Source organism: Cetorhinus maximus, chromosome 11, assembly GCF_964194155.1.
Source record: "Cetorhinus maximus chromosome 11, sCetMax3.hap1.1, whole genome shotgun sequence".
Classification (NCBI taxonomy): domain Eukaryota; kingdom Metazoa; phylum Chordata; class Chondrichthyes; order Lamniformes; family Cetorhinidae; genus Cetorhinus; species Cetorhinus maximus.
The window spans coordinates 84,226,878-84,246,885 of NC_135889.1; the positions used below are offsets into that span (position 1 = coordinate 84,226,878).

The 20,008-nt window shown below is 40.4% G+C and overlaps 1 protein-coding gene across 4 annotated transcripts in view; it reads left to right on the plus strand.

Moving 5' to 3' along the window:
* The first annotated feature begins 372 nt into the window (after positions 1 to 372).
* Positions 373 to 20,008, plus strand: part of tgfbr2l (transforming growth factor beta receptor-like) — a 53,332-nt gene continuing 33,696 nt past the window's right edge. For 2 of the 4 annotated variants that reach the window (XM_078552339.1, XM_078552341.1), the window contains exon 1: positions 373 to 598. Coding sequence is in view for 2 of the 4 variants with exons in the window: in XM_078552341.1 (XP_078408467.1) it covers positions 547 to 598 (52 nt within the window). In the remaining 2 variants the exon portion in view is untranslated. Of the gene's footprint in view, positions 599 to 8,162; positions 8,308 to 17,402; positions 17,491 to 20,008 lie in introns of those variants that run through there. The other 2 variants (XM_078552342.1, XM_078552343.1) reach the window with 2 other exon arrangements.

Below are 20,008 nucleotides of genomic sequence, written 5' to 3' on the forward strand. Positions count from 1 at the left end.
ACCGGAGAAATGTTGGGTTGCATGTAGTTTGCTATCTTTCTTCTATGAACCACTATGAGGCGGAATGCTTCTAAAACTCGTTTTTCGGAAGCTGTTCAGATGCTAAATCTTTGATGTGTACTTCAGTGGAAGTCCACGAGCGTTTGAGTTTTGCGGACTAAGAGATGCAGTTTCATCGCCACAAAGTGTTGTTTAGCGAAATGAACATTTCGAGTTACAAAGACCGCGAGTGCTGTTCGTTTTTGCATGTGGAAAGTCAGTGTTGGTTTTTTTCTTGACGTTTTCCTCCTGGGCGGCCCCACACTGAGCCTTGTGGCTGGAGTTTAAAGGCAAGTTTCGAACAGCTGGCTCCAGATCCGCCCACAGCAAAGCCCGTCCAAGATCCACCCACCCCCTTCCCCAAACCCGTCAACATGACTCACGCTCATCTCGCTCTTTGCCTGCTATGATCTTTATACCAAATTCGCACAATGGAAGTAAAAAGCATAGATTGACAATTCAAGTGTTTTCAGTGGGACTTTTCATGTTCGATTACCTGAGAGGAGAATGGGTTCCTGGAGTGTCTTAACCCCAACATCTGTCTTGATCCTGGCTTCCGGTAAGTGAAGAAATAATACACTGTCAGAACTTAGTGTGGGGATCATAAATCACATCACTCGCTGGGCTTTTTCCAGCTCCAGCCACTGTTCAATTCTGTCTTCTAAACTGGAACTTCAAACATATTTTAACGATTTGATTCCGACCTGAATTAGAATCTTAGGTTCTAAACTTCACCGGCGCAGACATCAGTTTTGATCATACTATGTAAATGCAGATTTTTTTTCACAAATGAAACATTTTCAGCGCTTCAAGTATTCCGAACTCAGCTTTGTGCCTATAATAGATCCCGATTAATGTCGTTTACATTAATTCAGTCGCTGCGTTTCACACAGGCAAAGAAAACAAAGAACGGGTTTCCGTTTTCTAAAAAAAAAGTCTAGCCAATCAATTCGTTTTTGTTAACTAAATCGCTTTTAATAACCGCATTTTGCCGTAGTATAGAAAGAACACTTCGCCCAGCTGTTATTGAATTTGCCCATTTTGCTGGAAAACCACTGATTTCGGGAAAGAAAACGAAGATAAACCCGTGTTTACACACGTTTTAACTCTTAACAGCTTGGAAAAACAGTTTCATTATTGAGCTTTTCTGCTCTTTACGGCATTAGCACGGAGTACAATTCGCTTCCTGGCTAACACAAATCACTCGAAGTATGAGATCCCAGTGGACCTCAGCCTGAATGAATATGTTTCGAAGTCTTTTCCAAACAATTCCGTTTTCAAACTCGCTCAATTAATATTGTGTGGTTAACTATTGCGAGTTACAAACTTGAACTGGGATTTAAAGAGCACGGCATCAGCAAGCCTGTTGAATAATAATTTTACCATAGATACAGTAATGAGGCTTGTGCAGAATTAGGATGGGAACCAGATTCCGAGGGTATTTCCGCACACTAGAGGTCACTATTCAAACTGGGGGAAACCAACAGTACCCGCCCGGGGAGGAGAGCTCCACTTAAACAACAACAAATGTAATGTTAAAATCACACATTGAAGACGCTAGCCAAAGTCATGCCTTTGGCACATTCTTCATTAAAAATATTAAGTTGTTCTGTCCTTGACCGGTCCTTCGGATTTGGAAATAAGATGGTCTTGCTGCCCGAGCACTTCAGTTTCTTAATTGAACAGAGGGGCCTTCGACAGCAGAAAAACGAGATGTCCCTTCAGTCTTTCCACTTTTGGGTCCCTGTTCTGAATGAGATTTTTAAAAATCGATTCTGCCTCATTACAAAGCATCCAATTTTCCTGATAAACATGGATGCGTCACTTTCTCTCTAAATACTTTAATTCAGCTCACACTCACTGAGCTAAATTAACGTTTTTCCCTAGATTTACATTAGGTGTAAACAATTCATTCTTTATATAGCCCATTTAACTAAACAGTTTTCTCAACTGCTTATGGCGTGGGGAGATGGTAGCATAGTGGTAATGGCAGTGGACTAATAATCTAGAGGCCCAGGCTAATATCCTGGGGATGGTGATTCAAATCTCCCCATAGCAGCTGGTGGAATTTAAATTTAATGAATAAATCTGGAATATAAAGTTGGGTCAAGTGACCATTACAACTAGCATTTAACTCAAACTTGTAAAAACCCATCTGTTTCATTAATGTCCTTTAGCAAAGGAAGTCAGCAATCCCATCCTTATCTGACCTACATGTGACTCCAGACCTACAACGTGGCTGACTTTGAAATAGCCTAGCAAGTCATTCAATTCAAATGCAATTAGGGATAGGTAACAAATGCTGGCCTTGCCAATGATGCCCACATCCTCTGAAAGAATAGAGAAGGTCTCTTCACTTCACATTTTTTGAGATGTTAACATAACATAAAATGCTATTTAACATTATAAATGTTGACATACAAAGGGTTATTCCAAATCTTGATACATGAAATAAGGGAGCTGCACACAGACCATGCTCTTTATGGGGTAGTTCCTTTTTCCCCTCGTTGAAATTTGCTTCTTCCCAGACGGATACCTTTCTCTTTCATTATTCCATCTGCTTTACAATTTCCATAACAAACCTAAATATGTTATGTTCATTGCCCAGATAGTTCCCAATTCCTACATTACTTGCTTTCCCACTTCATTTCCTGGAATTGGATCCATTATTGGACTAAAAGCATTTTGACCTAGAAAATAGATTTGGGCATGTTATATAAACCTTTCCGCTCCTTTTCCAATTATATTACTTTTATCCCAATCCGCAGTAAAATCTTGATTATCCAGCATGCACTGGAACTGGTTAATGAAAAATGCCAGTTAACTGAGAGTTCCATTTGCCAATGGAATACAGCACAATATTTGTAATATGAGCTAACATGAACTCAGGAAGTGAAGAACAAGATTTTTTTAACTTCTAATCTTCAACAGTACATCGAAATATAAATTAAAGTATAAAATAATCCAATATTCAGGTATGGGTTCCGGATAACTTCGCAATTGCTTCTGGTTGGTAAAGTGATGGTTTGTATGAGAGGAACATCAGAAATTCTGGTTAGTAGAGAATTCCAGTTGGTTTTAATTCACCAAAGACACTTTTGCACCTTACCTTTTATTGAGCAGCAGGATAAGATCATAACAAGAAAGTACTAGAACATACTGACCACATCAACATTGAGGCTATGATAATCATTGCTCAGTAGTTGGGCTGATCAGGTTGTTAGGTTGGACAACATATGGTTTTCAAAGCAGGTGTTATATGAGAACTGGGTGGGTGACAGAAGAAAGCAGGTCAACAATAAAGGTGTTACAAGATTCATCTGAAGCAGTGTAAAGTGGCCTTTGGCTCTTGAGAAAACCTGACCTCTGACAGATAGCAATGGTGTGCTGAAGTTAAAAAAAAGTAAAGGGCCTAAAGCTATAGTGACCGCAAGATTAGCAATATCAGAGGAACCAATGAAAAAGCCACCCCCTGCACCTCATATGTGGTTGTGTGAGGCTTGTGGCAGACTATATCTGTCACATATTGGCCTGCATAGTTAAATTGATATACCTCATGCTCCCTTCATCAGATATTGTCTTCCTTGAGTAAAGGTACACCCTATTATTTTGTTAAGGACTGAGTTAATTATCACCCACAAATTTATTCTCTGCTGTGCTGTCCACAAAATCTAATCATCAATAGAGGCATGTAGAATTGTCAAGAATACCTGAAAACCTGACTTGAAAGGAAGTAACAGGAGTATTAAGGTTTGACCTCACCCTCACACACCCCTTCCCTGCCCTCAGAATCAAGGCGAAATGCAAGACAAGGAAACACTACTGTAGTTCTTTTGAAATACTGGTACCTGGTTATATGGGAGATGTCATTTCACTTTTAGCATTTAGCAGAATTGCATTGATAATGGAAAGGTAGCAAGAGCACAAAGCTGGGGTTTTTTGAGACCAAGATAGTTTTTATTTTCCTTCTGAAGTTCTTATGAAAGTAATTATTTAACTCTATTGTTTTCACATTTATATATGTTCTGCTTTGATTATATGCTGAATTTTTGAATTTCTTTTCTCTAAATGTAAATAAGTATATTCTTATTCATAAGCCTGGCTTGTGTTCAATTGATTCAAACAGAGTTTGGTAGTGTAGCATAGTCCAGTAAGAAGATTATTACAAATAGAGGAATTAACAATATACTAGCACACACCTTTGCTTAGGGCTGAATGTTGTAAAGATATAGCTTCCATAAATTATGCCAATGGGAACCACTGTTAAATTGTTGAGACTGACAACAGTTATGTGGAAAAATCCAAGATTCTAACATAATATTAATTCCGTAGGATGAACATCCTTCATTGAGATGGGATTGGTACCCACTACTGTGTAATGGATATAGTTAAATGGAATTTTGACTATGGAGTGTTTTTTTTAATCTTATTTATCAAGATTAGACATAGTTTTGGCAAGGCATAGCATTTTATCAGTGAACTGTGTTCCAAGGAGCTAGAAGTATTACCAGCTCAAATCAAGAATTAATGAAAGTCCTAGAGGCCAGCTGAGTTGAGCTACTGAATTTGCTTTTGTGGTTAGAATTTCTACCAATTCAGCATAATGGCCTATTCTAATTATTTCATTCTACCTCTGATCTAAGGCATGGAAAGAGGACTGGTTCTCTGGCACTGCATTTGTTTTTGAGTTGAGTACTAGGAGAGTACTTGAACGCTAACACTGACGTGGAACTGATGATGTTGTGAAACTGAAGCCAAAGTATATGATTGTGAACGTAAACCCTACTACTAAACCATACTTAGTTTTTTCCTAGAGTTACCTTTGAAATTTGTTCAAGTAAAAGTGATCCCAGATAATTCCTGGCATATTTTTATTAAAGCATTTGCAATCTGTTTACCAAATATACTCAGCCACAAAGCTAAGAACATTTGCCAGCACTAATCCACTAATATTTGAGAAACATGCATAACATTATAAACACAGCAGTGAAGGCATATACAAACTTAATAAACAAAATCCAAGGAAATGATTCACCATGGGACCTGAATGTACTTCTAATTTTGGACTTATAGTTCACAATTAAATATGTATAGAGTTCTGTTTCATCTTAAAACTGCGACCTATTCACATCATCAACATTAGCATGAGCTATTCATCAGAGTAACTGTCATTGAGAGATATCATTGAATAGAAAAAGCACAGGAGGTAATTCGGCCCATCAAGTTTGCGCCAGCTCTTTTGAAGAGCAATTTGGTTAGTGCTACTCCTCAGTTCATTCCCCCTATGTCTGCAATTTTCTTCCCCTTTAGGTGTTTATTCAATTCCCTTTTGAAAGCTTTAATTGAATCATAGCAACTACTCGATTAGGAGGAACATTCCAAATCCTAACTAAACGTTGCAGTAAAAAAAGCTATTCCTCATGTTGCCTCTGGTTCTTTTCCCAATCACCTTAAATCTGTGTCCTCTAGTTAACAACCTGTCAGTCACTGGAAGTAGTTTATCTTTACTTTTTCTATCTAAACGCTTCATGATTTTAAACACTTACATCCAATCTCCTCTTAGCCTTTGATGCTCTGACAAGGACATCCTCAGCTTCTTGAATCTATCCATGTAACTGTAATCCCTCATCCCTAGAACCATTCTAATATTTCTCTTATCCACCCTCTCCAAAGCCTTCACGTCCTTCCTGAAGTGTGGTACCCAGAATTGTTCACAATACTCCAGCTGAGGATGAACTAGTGTTTTATATAAGTTTAGTGGTTTTAGATTCCTCCACAAGGGGAAACATCATCTCAGCATCTTTGATGACCCTTCATCAGATATACCACAATCATACTATGAAGCTATGTAACCCAATGTATTTTCCATCGTGTGTGCTATAGAAACCCTAGGCATAGAGGATGCCTGTTTGTCCCTGTTGCTAAGACTGGTTGAGGCACCCTTTAAACTAAATCAGTGTTGCAGTTTTGGGGGCAATTTTATGTCAATTCTTCTACTGTTGCCACTGACAAAAGCAGCACAGAGGCCACAGAGAGCCCATCTGAAAATTGCAAATGAACTGAGGCCAATGGCTCAGGGGCACATCAATGTGCCAGGTGGGAGTGCTAGCCTATTGAAGGGGTACCAGGCAGAGAGGAGAATTGAAGGCACTCAATTCCTCTTCCACCCAACTACCCATTTCTTCCTGCCTTTTGCTCACTTTCTCTACCTTTCCTATTGCCTCCCACCCTGAGACAGCTTGCGTCTCATCAAACGTTGCTCTTTCTCTTTCCTTCCTGCTGCAACCAATTCCTGACTGGATCCCATCTCCCCTCTAGTTGATGCCATCCATTGATCTCTAGAAAATTCAGCCTGTGCCATAGGTTTTTTTCCCCTAATCTTTAGCCATGACATTCAACTCAAACATTGGTAATCAACCAGCCTACAGCACTTGCTGAATCCATCTGGCCCCCCACCCTGCATCTCATCATTATTTTCCTCCCTCTTCCTACTTTCAATTCCAAGAGAAAGGCAGAAGAGGGGATAGAAAGCCATAGAATGATGGAAAATGATAGAGAATGGAGGAAGAATGGAAGATATATGCAGCAACATAAAAACAATTAACAATTGAGACCATTGATGGAGGGAACATATCCACTCACTTATCATGAGCAATCCCACAGGAGATCCAGTCATTGCCTCCATAAAAAAGTCTAGCATGTGTTTTGTCTCCAAGTCACACACTGGGCATCAAACTTTGGGATAATTTCTCATATGGTACTTTTTTAAGCTCATTAGCTCAATTTTTATAATTAAAGTCAGCCTGTAAAGTCAGACTGGCATTCTTACAACTACTTTTTTTTTCAATATTTAAAATAACTCTACTGCTTCCAGAGAAATTAGTTCTGGCTTGAAAAGTAGAATCATAGTGTGTATAGCATTCAAGTGGTGGAAAATGCACAAAATAAAGGGTCAAAATCAAAACCTTTTGTAGGGCAGCATGCTCCAGATTCTCCAGAAAATCAACCTTCAGCCCTATGGGAAAGGGAGAATTTAAATTTGGGAATGCTATTTTACCTCCAAGAAATGGGCGCTCAGACAAGGAAAGTCATCCTGGAGATCTGTTTCACTTGCAGAATTCACCTGTCACTGCTTTCAATCAAAGCTTCTTTTAGGCATGCAGGATGCCCATCTGTTAGAATGTTTTAGGACCTAACAGTCCTTTTAACAGCTATGGCATTCTGTTTGCCAATTTTAAATCAGCCACAGAAATCATGGGCATGAACAGCCTGATGCCACATTTTGTTGTAATGAGTACATGTCATGCCTGCTTTGGGCACAATTTGAAAATCTGCTGGATCCCATTCAGTAATTCTACATTCACTATTACTACAAACTATGCTTTAATGCACTTTAGGACTCGTCCACTAAAATTAACATGGTCAAATTCTGGATATATTTGCTCATGTACTATTGTTCTTTCAGTGAAACCCCTTATCCTGTTGCCTCATATGACACTAGTTGAGGACTATTTTTCAGCTCTGCTTAGTTGGTGATATGTTAATTTTTGAGAGTTTGGTCAGTGTTTGAAAGTTTACTCAGTTATCATTGTATAATGCAAAGTGTAACTACTGTATTAGAATTTCAATGATGCACATCCAATTTATTTGTGTAATGCACTTAATTATACTGCCTCGCTTTGCCTTTCTTGTGAACCCACAAATGGCAAATGGTTTAGTGCAACTTCTACTCCTAAATGATTCCCTCATATTGGGAACTTCTCTGGATAAGGACAGGACATCACTTCCAGTTGTTAAGATCTCACAGGCACGTTCGGGTGTACCTGCACTGTTGCTGAATAGCTTAGCCACATCTCTGCAGGCATGAGATGGTTATCGTTAGATGGTATCCGTAGAAAGGATAGGGACCCTTTCAAAAATCAACAACTTTGACCCTTTGACAGTCAATATGAATATTTCATCTAAGGCTCCTCTCTTTTTGGCAGATTAATGATTCTAAAATGCACATTTCTGGCTATATTTTGGCTAAAACGTATAACTTAATTTTTTTTTAAAAGAGCGTGGAGAGTGAGGAGACTTCATGTTAAAAAGAGCGCAGAGAATGGGGAGACTTCATTTTTAAAAAGAGCGCGGAGAATGGGGAGACTTAATTTTTAAAAAGAACACAGAGAGCGGGGAGACTTCATTTTAAAAAGAGCACAGAGAGTGAGGAGACTGAACGCATTCTCAGGACTGTACACGTAAGGACTGAGTGCATGCAGTTTTTGGGTAAGAAAGTCTAAATTTTTATTTTGCACAGAACTAATTTAGTTTGTAGTTTGTAGTTGACATTTAACTGAAAACTACAGTTTAAATTCTGTAATTGCCAGCCTTAAGCAAGGTTTTTTCAAGGGTTCCAGTGAAAAAGCAGCTTAATTAAGAACCAGCTGAAACTGGATCCTCATTGAGTGACTCAGATAGGCCTTTTCTGTTAGAAGCACATACAAGGAGCCAACTTAGTGTGACTTAGTTCATGGGGCTCTGGCACCAGTACTGGGGTAGAAGGGAGCTATTCTGGTGGGATGGGCTTCACTTGAACTATGCTGGGACCAGTGTCCTGGCGAATTGAATAAGTAGGTCTGCAGGGAGGGCTTTAAGCTAAATAGAGAGGGGGAGGGTTCTAGGGAGGGGTTCCATAGGCTTACAAAGCAAAAGGATATTGCAGCATTGCAGGGCAGCTATTTAGGAAGTGATACCCAGAATGTGACAGGGAAGGACAAAATGTACAAACATAAAAAAACAGCAGCAAATAAGCTCAAAGGGGACAAAAATGATAAAAAGGCTCAATTAATGGCCTTTGTATTTAATTGCATATAGTATTCAGAACAAAATAAATGAATTAACAGCACAAATAGAGGTTAATGGGTATGATCTTATAGCCATAACGGAGACATGGTTACAAGGAGATCAAAGTTGGGAATGAAATATTCAGGGGTATGTGACTTTTCGAAAGGACAGGCAGGAAGGAAAGGGTGGTGGGGTAGCTTTGTTAGTACTAGATGGAATAAGTACAATAGCAAGAAATGATCATGGATCGGAAGATGTAGAATCCATATGGGTGGAGATAAGAAATAACAAAGGAAGAAGACACTGATGGGAGTGTATAGGACCCCTAACATTAGCTATACTGTAGGACAGAGAATAAGTCAGGAGATAATGAGGCATGAGTGAAAAGGCAGTACCTGTAACTAATGGAGTGCCACAAGGATCAGTGCAGGGGCCATAATTATTTACAATATATATTATTGACTTGGATGAGGGAAGTGAGTGTACTATCACCAAGTTTGCAGATGGCACAAAAATAGATGGGAAGGCAAGTGGTGAAGATGACACGAAGGGCCTACGGAGGGATATAGACAGGTTAAGTGAGTGGGCAAAAACTTGGCAGATGGAATATAATGTGGGAAAATGTGAGGTGATGCACTTTGGAAGGAAGAATAGAAGAGTTGAATATTATTTAAATGGAGAAAGACTGCAGAAAGCTGCAGCACAGAGAGATTTGGGGTGCTTGTGCATGAATCACAAAAAGCTAGCATACAAGTTCAGCAGGTAATAGGGAAGGCAAATGTAATGTTGGCTTTTATTTCAAAGGGAATGGTGTATTAAAAATAGGGACATCTTGCTGAAACTATACAAGGCACTAGCTAGACCATACCTAGAATACTGTGGACAGTTTTGGTCCCCTTATCTAAGGAAAGATATACTGGCATTTGAGGCAGTCCAGAGAAGGTTCATTAGGTTGATCCCAGGTGTGGAGGGATTTTCTTATGAGGAGAGGTGGAGTAATTTGTGCCTGTATTCATTGGAATTTAGAAGAATGAGAGGTGACCTCATTGAAACATATAAGGTTCTTAGGGGGCTTAACAGGGTAGATACTGAAAGGTTGTTTCCCCTTGTGGGAGATTCTAGGACCAGAGAGCATAATCTCAGAGCATGGGGTCGCCCATTTAAAACAGAGATGAGAAGGAATTTCTTCTCTGAGGGTAGTGAACCCGTGGAATTCTTTACCACAGAGGGCTGTAGAAGTTGGGACGTTAAGTATATTCAAGGCTGAGATAGACAGATTTTTTAATCAGTAAGGGAATCAAGGGTTACGGGGAAAAGGCAGGAAAGTGGAGTTAAGGATTGTCAGATCAGCCATGATCTCATTGAATGGCTGAGCAGACTCCTTGGGTTGAATGGCCTACTTCTGCTCCTACATCTTATGATCTTATGGGGGGGAATTATCTCTTTGCATACAGAATAATTAAATTTCCCTTTTGTCTGCAATCAAACTGCTTGGCAAACCCTTTTAACTCTGCAGGATTTGAAAAAGCTCAAGAAGGAGAAAAGGGAAGCACTTCCAACTAATGTTAGAAAGCTATAGCTATAAGTTTAGAATGTGTTTTTGTATAAATTAGAGAAGAACTTGCAGCTTCCTGTTTTAATTAATACAGAGCCAGGTTCTGGAACTGATGCACTGCTACATATGTGCCACAGACAGACTGTCTCTGTTTATGTCTATTTTTCTTCTGAACTTGTTAATTTTTTTGCCCACATCAATGCTCCATTTACTCGATTTATTCTATTCATCAAGTTTGATCTCATCTGCCTTCTTTGACTATTTTTCAACATTCACTTCACAAGTTATTTTTTCATTATTTGTTACTTTTCTAATGAATTGCCAAGTTATTTTGGAATTCATTGTGGCAATGATCCAATCTCCAGAGGTGAGGAACATTATGTCCATATGGGTCATATTCACTTCTCTTCCATTTGTGTGAAATCTAAATCTTCTATTATTAGTGACTGAAACTACTAAGAGCAGCAATGATTGCATTAATTGCATGTCAGTGGTATTTGATACCTCAGCATCAAAAATTTAGAAGTAGATATTTATATTCCAAAATGATCCATTAACGCCATTGATATGGTTTTCTTAATATATTGGATGGAACTGTAGCATGTGATTCCAATACACCAGCAAAAATGAGAGGGAGATGCTATCATCAGTCTAATAAAATTTGAGTAACTGAGGCCAATTTTTACCCCCTTTTCTTGCTCCAGCACAACACAAGCAGTGTGCTTTCCGCATGGACCTGGCATGATAGCATTGGAGCCAGCTGTTTTCCCAGGATCAGCTAGTTTACATATGTTGGGTGAGTGCCAGAAAGGACCATCTCTTCAAATTTGGTGCATGCACCAAATAGTGGGTGGGATGTAACCTTGGCTTGGTGGCAGCTGGCAGAAAAATAGCTCCACACAGTGCCACCCCGCTATTAAGAAGATTTTGAATAAAGTTCCTATGTAAGATAATGAAGGAGGAGCCTTGGAATTCTTACTAGTAAATTTCCATGATTGGAGATGTGTTCCCAATGTTCTGCCAGAAAATGGAATGAAAGACATTGTGACCTTACTTTGCATTATCTAAATGGAATGCAGATAATTGCGCCTGTTTGATGCAGAGTTCTGGCCCATATGTTTGGCCCCAGGGAACACACATTATGTGCAGAAGGGAAGGAGATCCAATATACATTTCCATCCCTTTCCCCACTCTGTAATGCTTTGGGAAATTTTGCATACAAAGAATACGGATAGAAAAACTGGCCCCAATTCATCACTATGAGTTAATAGGCCTTAACATAAATGAATATAATCGCAAAATGAGATCTCAAGCAATCAGCTAAAATTTCTTCATCACAGGACCCTACTCAAGATGGCCGTGGCCTGTGTTCCAGCATAAACTAACATCATTTTCAGGCTGCACCTGCCCTGCTTATACCAGGTGCAGCAAGTTAAAACTGGCTAAATTAAGTCACCAAAAAACCAATGGCCAGAATTTTCTGTCCCCGTTGGCATTGGGGGTAATAGCGGGTGTGAGTGGACAATACGGCAGGAGCGCCGAAAATCGGCTTCATGACATCCTGAAACCAGCTTGCGATCGTCTGCACCACCTATCAGTGGTGGGCTGTGTTTCCCGCTGCTGGACGTCAGGAATGTCATTTTACTACAGTTACATATAATTATAATCCCTGCTCACCGGAATCATTCCCTCACACTGGATCATCCGGGCATATCGGCATGATGCCCGCTGACATGTTTCAAAACTGTACATAAGCAATGTGCGCCTGGCAAACTGCACTTCACTTGGGACTTCAGGGATTGTTTGCCTACCTTGCTTCAGGCAGCACTCGCGGTCATCGGCACTAGGCTTAGTAGGCAGCACCACATCACTTTTGGGGGGGCTCACAGGCAGGTCTCTACCTACCAGACCAGCTGTAAGGTGGGGGTGGCATTTCAACGGCTGCAGAGGCTAGAGTTTGTTTGGGGAAGAGGGCGAAGTGGCCTAATGCAAGGGAAGAGGCTGCAGGGTATGGGCTGCATTAGGGAAGGGGTGTATCCCAGGGTGTGTGTGGGTGCACATGTTGATCTGTGGAAGTGCCCTCAAGATGGTGTAGGCTGAGGAGGCAGTCTCCAGAGGAGATGAGGCCAGATGGTGATATGAGGGTGTGTATGAGACAGTGAATGGTGCTGTCCCTTAAGCTGGCAGTGAGTGAGTTGCCAGTGAATGTATGATGGCCTTTTGAGTGTGAGAGTTTAGAGTGATAAGATAGTTGCCTTACCCTGGCAGCACGGATGAGATCATTCATCCTCTTTCTGCACTGGTTGGCCATCCTCTTCTGTGCAGCACTGCCACCACCTCCCAAGCTGGAGTGGTCAGATTGCTGGGCCTCCTGCAGCCAAAGCGGGGGTGGAGGACATCATGGCGGGCTTCCAAAAGACATTCCAGTGACGGGTCACTGAACTCTTCTTGGCTTTCAGGGCCATGTCTTCACTGCAGCAGTCCTGGGCTGCAAGCATTGAGAGCAGTTTGCGCAGCTGTAGTTTAGATATGGCACCCGGAGTGAGGAAATTGTGTGATAATGATGTGGCGGGCAATTCAGAGGCTGCACACCAGTGAGATGGCGTGTTTCCTGTGGCTGCATAATTGATGAGGCGGGAAGTGGACGATACTGTGTGGAAAGCTGTCATGGCGACCGGCGGGTAAAACGCCCTTTTCCCAATCGCTACCACACTTAGTGCAAATCTGGGATGATTCCACCCAGTGTCTTTTATTGTAATGCATCACAAGCAGAAAAACTTCCATTGTCCACAATACAGATTCCCTCCTTTACATTGGTAGACAATAGAAACTGGCAGATGATTGAATGTCCCCACATTTTGATGTTTTGCTCATGGCATAGTAATATCAATCCATGGAAATGAAGACAAGTTCAATACAAATACCATAAAATGAATGTAATCTTTCTTGGGCTGTTGGGTTGATTATGTTAGGCAGATGGAAGTTGATAGTTATGGGCTCTGAAATAAAGCAACATTTCACACAAAGCCCTGTCCCATGAAATTTTGCTGTCTAATTGAGAAGGCAAATAAATGGAGTCCAGATAACAAAGATTCTACTTTAGTTACAAGCTCTTATTGATCCATATACAGACTGCAAACATATTTTTAATGAAATTAGTCTTATAAGCATTAAAAGCAAGCTACCAAGCATGAGAAACTATGGGTGGAATGTAAACCAGCCCATTGTGGCGGGAAACATGGTGGCCAGACCCACTTAATCATGAGAGTGGCTGAGCGTCAGTCTCCTGTGGCGGGAAAACCTCCAGCCAGGGGCTGATGCGAGAAACTCGCCCGCTCATGGCAGCATGTCAATTAAGCTCATTAATGAGCCACTTGGTGGTTCAGGAATTAAATGGGAGCGGCACAGCTTTTCTAACCTCCCTAAGGGCACCCAGCAAACCCTATCAGCTTTGCCAGCTTCCTGGTGACAGGGTCCCTAGTTGTCAGGCACTCAGTGCTTGATTGATGCACCTGGCATTGAGAAGTGGAGAGGGGACATTCAAATCCATGCCTTCTGCCCTCACCTATGACAGCCCCGTCTTGCAACGCAACCCCCTTCCTGTGATCCCCATCCTGCCCTCGCTTACCTGAATTTTGGAATCCAACGGCAACCCCTGATGAAGTCCCTAGAGCACTATTGGTAGCAGCCAGTGGCACTGCTGGCAATGGAGAGTTGCCAGCTTCTGATTGGCCAGCAGCTCTCAGTGGGCAGGATTTCTGCCACAGGGGTCCTAAATGCTGGGGAAGGCCTGATGCTGGCCAGTTAAGTGTCTGATGGGTATTAATTTGGCCGGGCCTCCTCCCAGAAGCAACATGGGTTTACCACCGGTTCTCCAACCAGTGGGCTGGACCCACAACAGGAACATTAAATCTAGCCCTATAATTATGAGAGGAGGTGAGATACAGGGTCTATTTGAAGTGGAGCAGAAAAGAATAAGAAACTGAACAGAATTTTTTTAGATTTTGAAGAGTTATAAGGTGAATAGAGAAAACCTATTTCAACTTGTAGGAAATTAGTAATGAAGGGCTATCAATCCTCTCCGCAGATGCTTTCAGACCTGCTGAGTTTTCCCAGGTATTTTTGTTTTTGTTCTATCAATTTAAATTTGTCTTTAAACAGCATAGAGAAAGGATAGAAGAAGTTTCTTCATGTGATGTTGTTACAGCATGCAATGCTGTGCCTCAGGAAATTGTTGAAACAGAGATCTTTGCACCTTTTAATGAACAAGTAGATAAAATTTGAATTGGGGTAAGATACAGGGCTATAGGGAGAATGCAAGGTAGTGAAATTAGGTATAAATTTTTGTATCAAACAGGTGGCTATATGACTTTCTTTGCTATAAATGCCAGTAGTTCTACAGTGAACATTTCATTCAAATATGGCTTAATATAGCAAGAAAAATTGTAATTGTGTTGCTAACCAGGATAATAGGAAACTGTAATCAAAGGTGCTGATCAAACAGCATCACAGGAAACTATATAATCAAAGGTGCTGATCAAACAGCATCACAATTATCCTTACAATGTCAAAAATAATAATGTACCATATAACACCATAGAATCTTAGCACAGAAATACCCTTTTGCCTCATTGACCCTGAGCCTGTTCTTTGAAAGAGATATGCAATTTAATCCCATATGTCAGCTTTTTCCCATAACCTTGCAAATTAGTCCTCTTCAAGTATGTGCCCAATTGGCTTTTGAAAATTCCAATGGAATCTGCTTCCACCACTCTTTTCAGGTAGTGCATCCCAAAACTTAATCCTCTGTGCGGAAAAAAAACTCTTAATTTTCAATGTACTTTCTTTGCCAACTATTTTAAGTCTGTGATCTCTGTATACTGACCCACTTGTCAGAGGAAACAGTTTCTCCCTACTTGCTCTATCAGAATCCTTCATAATTGTGAATACCTCTATTAATTTCCCCCTTAACTTTTTCTACTCTAAGGTGAATAATCCCAGCTTCTCCAACCTCTCCACTTAACAGAAATCCCTCATCCCTTGAATCAACCTGGTAAACCTCCTTTGTATGTGCCTTAAAATCTTTCCTGAAGCTTGCTGCCAGAATTGTACACAATACTCCAGCCAAGGTCTAACTGGTGATTTGCAAATGTTTACCATGACTTCCTCATTTTTGTATTCAATGCCCCTATTCAAAGACTACCAAATGCATTCTTAACCACCTTATCAGTTTGCCCTGCTACATTCAGTGCTTTGTAAATATCTGCCCCAAGGTCCCTCTGAAATTGCATGCACCTCAAAATAGTACCATTAAGGTTATACTGCCTCTCCATATTGTTCTCCAATGCACGTCACTTCACACTTAGCTGCATTAATTTGCATCAGCCGTGTGCTTGCCTATAAGTAGTTGGTTAATTTAGAAATAATGCACCTTAGCCAAATGAAGCTCTTTGTAGCTTGCATTTATTTTTCTAATAAAGACATAAGCTCTTTTTAAAGTATATGTGCCAACATTCCCACCGCATTTAAAGTCTGTAGAAACTATACAATAAAATTAATCTGATTGGTGGTTTCATCAATGCTGACACAAAAGATCATTTTAATGTGATTTCTGAAAGATCCAAATGAGTTCAATAAAATGGTCAGATATCAGTCAACTTAAACCTAATGCATGGCCTCAGGTACTGGGAAGTGGTGATTTAGTCTATATCTATGCAAACAGACTGAACAAGTTGACTGTTCCTTCTGTACAAAAAACTGACAACCTGGATGTAATTTGCTTCTTCTTAATGTGTTTTTTTTCCCTCTCCCATTTCCCTCTCGCCTTCCCCAAGCGGCCTTTTCTCCCACATAATCTGCTGTAGTAGAAGCTGTATAAACGCAAATGTATCTTATAAATTAATACTTGAAAAAATAAACACGTTGAGGTGATCCATGGATAAGTTCAATAGTAGGTCAGCAGTTTCTCAAACTATATTATGCTTTTGGTATAAAACACAAAACGCAGAAGTAAAGGAACTGAACAGGGTGGCCATCCATTGCCCCTCAAATTATATGTCTTTGATGGCACCTTCAGCACTGCAGCATAATGTCACTTAAGTATCAAAATAGCAGAGAGCTTCCTAAATAGCTCGATGGATGCAGTTAGTGAATATTTGAGCTTTACAGATAAGAATAGTCCCAGATTTAATCTTCATAATGTTAACTTTGTTGACCTTGGCTGGTTCAACACAAGGACACTATAATTGGTTGCAGTGACCAGAGTAAAGGGAGCAATAATAGCCCTAGCCCTTGCTTCTAATTGTTATCCCATGATCCCTGCTGGAAGCCCATGTATTGATGTTTGCTGAGGATGGAACTGGGTTAGGCTGTGATGCCCCAATTTGAAACTTAAGTCCATACCAGGCATACCTTAGTATAGGGAATGAACTTAGTGAAGCCACTGCATGCTAAACATCAGAAGCAGCAGGCGAGAAGCAGCACTAAATCGTCCCAAAACCAACAGATGAGAGTAAAGTTGTTCTCTGATCCTTTCCTCACCAAGATCCTCCCAAGGTGGAATACCTTTTTTTCATTCCATATCACCAGAGTTGGACAACAAATGTGACTTTGCCAGTGATGTTCACATTCCATGAACGAATAAAAAAAACACAAAAGCTCAATATTATTAAAGACAGTCATTGATTGGTGTTTTTGCCATTGGATTCAATATGCACTGCACTAATTCAACCAGATTATTTTGACAGCACTTCTCCTCCTAGCCACATCTATCACTGAGACAGGCAAGTGCAACCATGCCATGGGAACACTATCACCTCCAAGTTCCCCTTCAAGTAACACTGTCCTGACTTGTATTGTCATTCAGTCAATTCTTGGAATTCCCTATCTAATGGCTTAGTGGGAGTACCATTACCACTAGGACTGCAGCAGGACATGGAGAAGACCCACCAACACTTTCTCAGGCAACCAGGGATGGACAATAAATGCAGCATGATCAGCATTGCCCACATCCTGGGAATAAATAAGAAAAAAGAATGTGAAAGCGGTGACCTGAAGAAAATGAAAGAGATGTAAGTGAGCATTTCTAAATATTTATTGAAAAGTGCAATATCCTGTTATTATCTATTTCCAATCCAAATGATTTGGCACAGTTCCACTGAACAACTTGGTTCCTCAGGACCAAGAATTAACTTATCCACAGGAAAAAGCTCTTGCTTTTCACTGACGTATTGACTTAGACCACAATTCCCAAACAGAATTTTGTTGGAGTGAGTCTATCTGATAAAGTAAAATAAAATAGAACTGAAATGATTCCATTGATAGCCTCCAGTCAATGCCTGGTCAAGTTTCTATAGTCTCAAGAAAAAACACAGATCTTTTTTAAATTAGAGAAATTACAGAAGCCTATTTCATACTTGTGATCTTCATAGCCTGGAAATTACTATCAGCTTACAGGTTTACATTGGCTTTAATGCAGGAAATTGCTTAAACACCTATGAACTTGTGACTATAATGCTTGGGCTGTACAATAGCCATGGTAAACTCATTAAGATTATTGCTTGTTAAGGAAGGAGATCTCAAGTTCAATTTCTATACATTGGACATATGATACTCTAATCCCATACATATGAAGTAAGAATTACAGTGAAGGCAGTTTCTCACATGCCAAAAATCAGAAGGGAACTTCTGTAGTTTCATAGAGTACACTGTTGCGAATATTTAATTTCATAATTCATGTGTTTTAGAGGTATAACTTCTAGTTTTAGGAATTATATTATTAAATGTAAGATAAGTGGTTTGAGAAATTGGTAAACACCCCTAAGATAATTACCATTCAAAAGAAAGTCCATATTTATGTAAAGAGGTCAGAGATAGAAGTGTGTAAACCCTAAACTCTGAGCTATTTTTCCCAAGTTTGTCCACAGTTGTCTTCATAAGTGGTTTAAATTGGTTGTGTAGTTCTCATATCAAAGAAGCTAAAAGCCTTGAAAATACGGGGTTTTTTTGAGGGGAACCAGCAATTCTGGAGAGAGGGTCATTGGCCTAGATTTCATATCCAAAATGTCACTGGGAACCTGGATCTAGAAGTCTCACCCCCATTTCTGACAGATCCCATTATCTCCAGAAGGGGAATAGAGGGGGACATGACTCTCACATGGGGAAAACCCAAACCTAGCAGTTTGAACACTGCTAGAGCAAGGGCTTTGGCTCACAGTGTGTGAGTTATGAACCTTTAGAGTCAACGTAAGGTCTGGAGAACTGTCAAGCTGACAAGTTATTTAAATAGCCTGCCTTTAAAATTGAAAAAAACAGCTTGTGTCTGTGAGTTGAAAATAATCTGTGCTTGCAGTTTCAATAGCATTTTGTTGACATACCTTATTGCTATCATTATAGCATTGCTGCAATTTGATTGTTTCCACAACTTATCACTGTCACAATGGGCAGCAGTAAGTTCACAGTTTGATTGACAACTCCAAGTGGTTTTGAAGGATTAACTGTCTTTGATATGGGGCTATGAATACACATGTTTGTTGTTATAAAAACTAAGTACTTGAGATGATTTAAATATATCCCAGTGTTACATCAAGGTGGTATTTAATACTCACACCAGAGTTGATCTTTGATGAAGTGAACATCCACTGTCAGGTAGATTGTAATAGTATGGCAGCTATCACACAGCCTTGCTTGACACCAGTCTGGATTTTGAAGGGGCCTGCTTCAGATCTCCTAATCAAGACAGTTACAGTCATCTCATCATGAAGTAGTTGCAGGATTATGATAAAGATTTTTGGATATCCAAATCTCTGGAGCACAATCCACAGAGCCTCATGATTCACTGCCTCAAATGCTTTGGTCAGATCAATGAATGCAAAGAAGATTTCCTGGTGTTGTTCTTGATATTTTTCTTGGATTTGCCTGATGACAAAGACCATGTCAGAGGTTCCTCTGGAATATCTAAAGCCACACTGTTGTCTCTGGGAGGATTTCCTCAGTTACAGAAAGTGGGTGATTCAGGATAACGCATGTCAGGATTTTTCCTGCTATGGACAAGAGGGAAATACCACAGCATGATTTATCTCCCTTCTTGAAGATAGTTACAATCATCGCATTCCTGGTTGGGGGGAGTTCTTTTTCCTTTCAAATCCGTAGGATGAGTGCATGGAGTTTTGACATGAGCAAATGTGTATCAGCAACACAGAACAGTGCTAGAGAAATTCTTTCAGCAATGCCTCTGCCGCATCCTCTGGATTCAGTGGGCGACCATCGAACAAACATTAGCACCTTTCATGAAGCCCGCTCCACAAGCATTCAGGCAAAACTCCTGCAAAATCAACTACGGTGGACTGGACACTGTGTCCGGATGGCCGAAAAGCATCTCTCCCGTTAGGTCCTGCTTTCTCAACTCTCAAATGGCCAGCGTTCCAGGGGAGGACAAAGGTATTGCTACAAGGACACTCTGAAGCTCTCCTCGAAGCGTGGCAGCATTGACATTTATGACTGGGAGGAATTTGCGACCAGTCATTCGAAATGGTGACAATTTGTCAATCAAACTATATCATACTTCGAGTCCAAACATCTTAATGATGA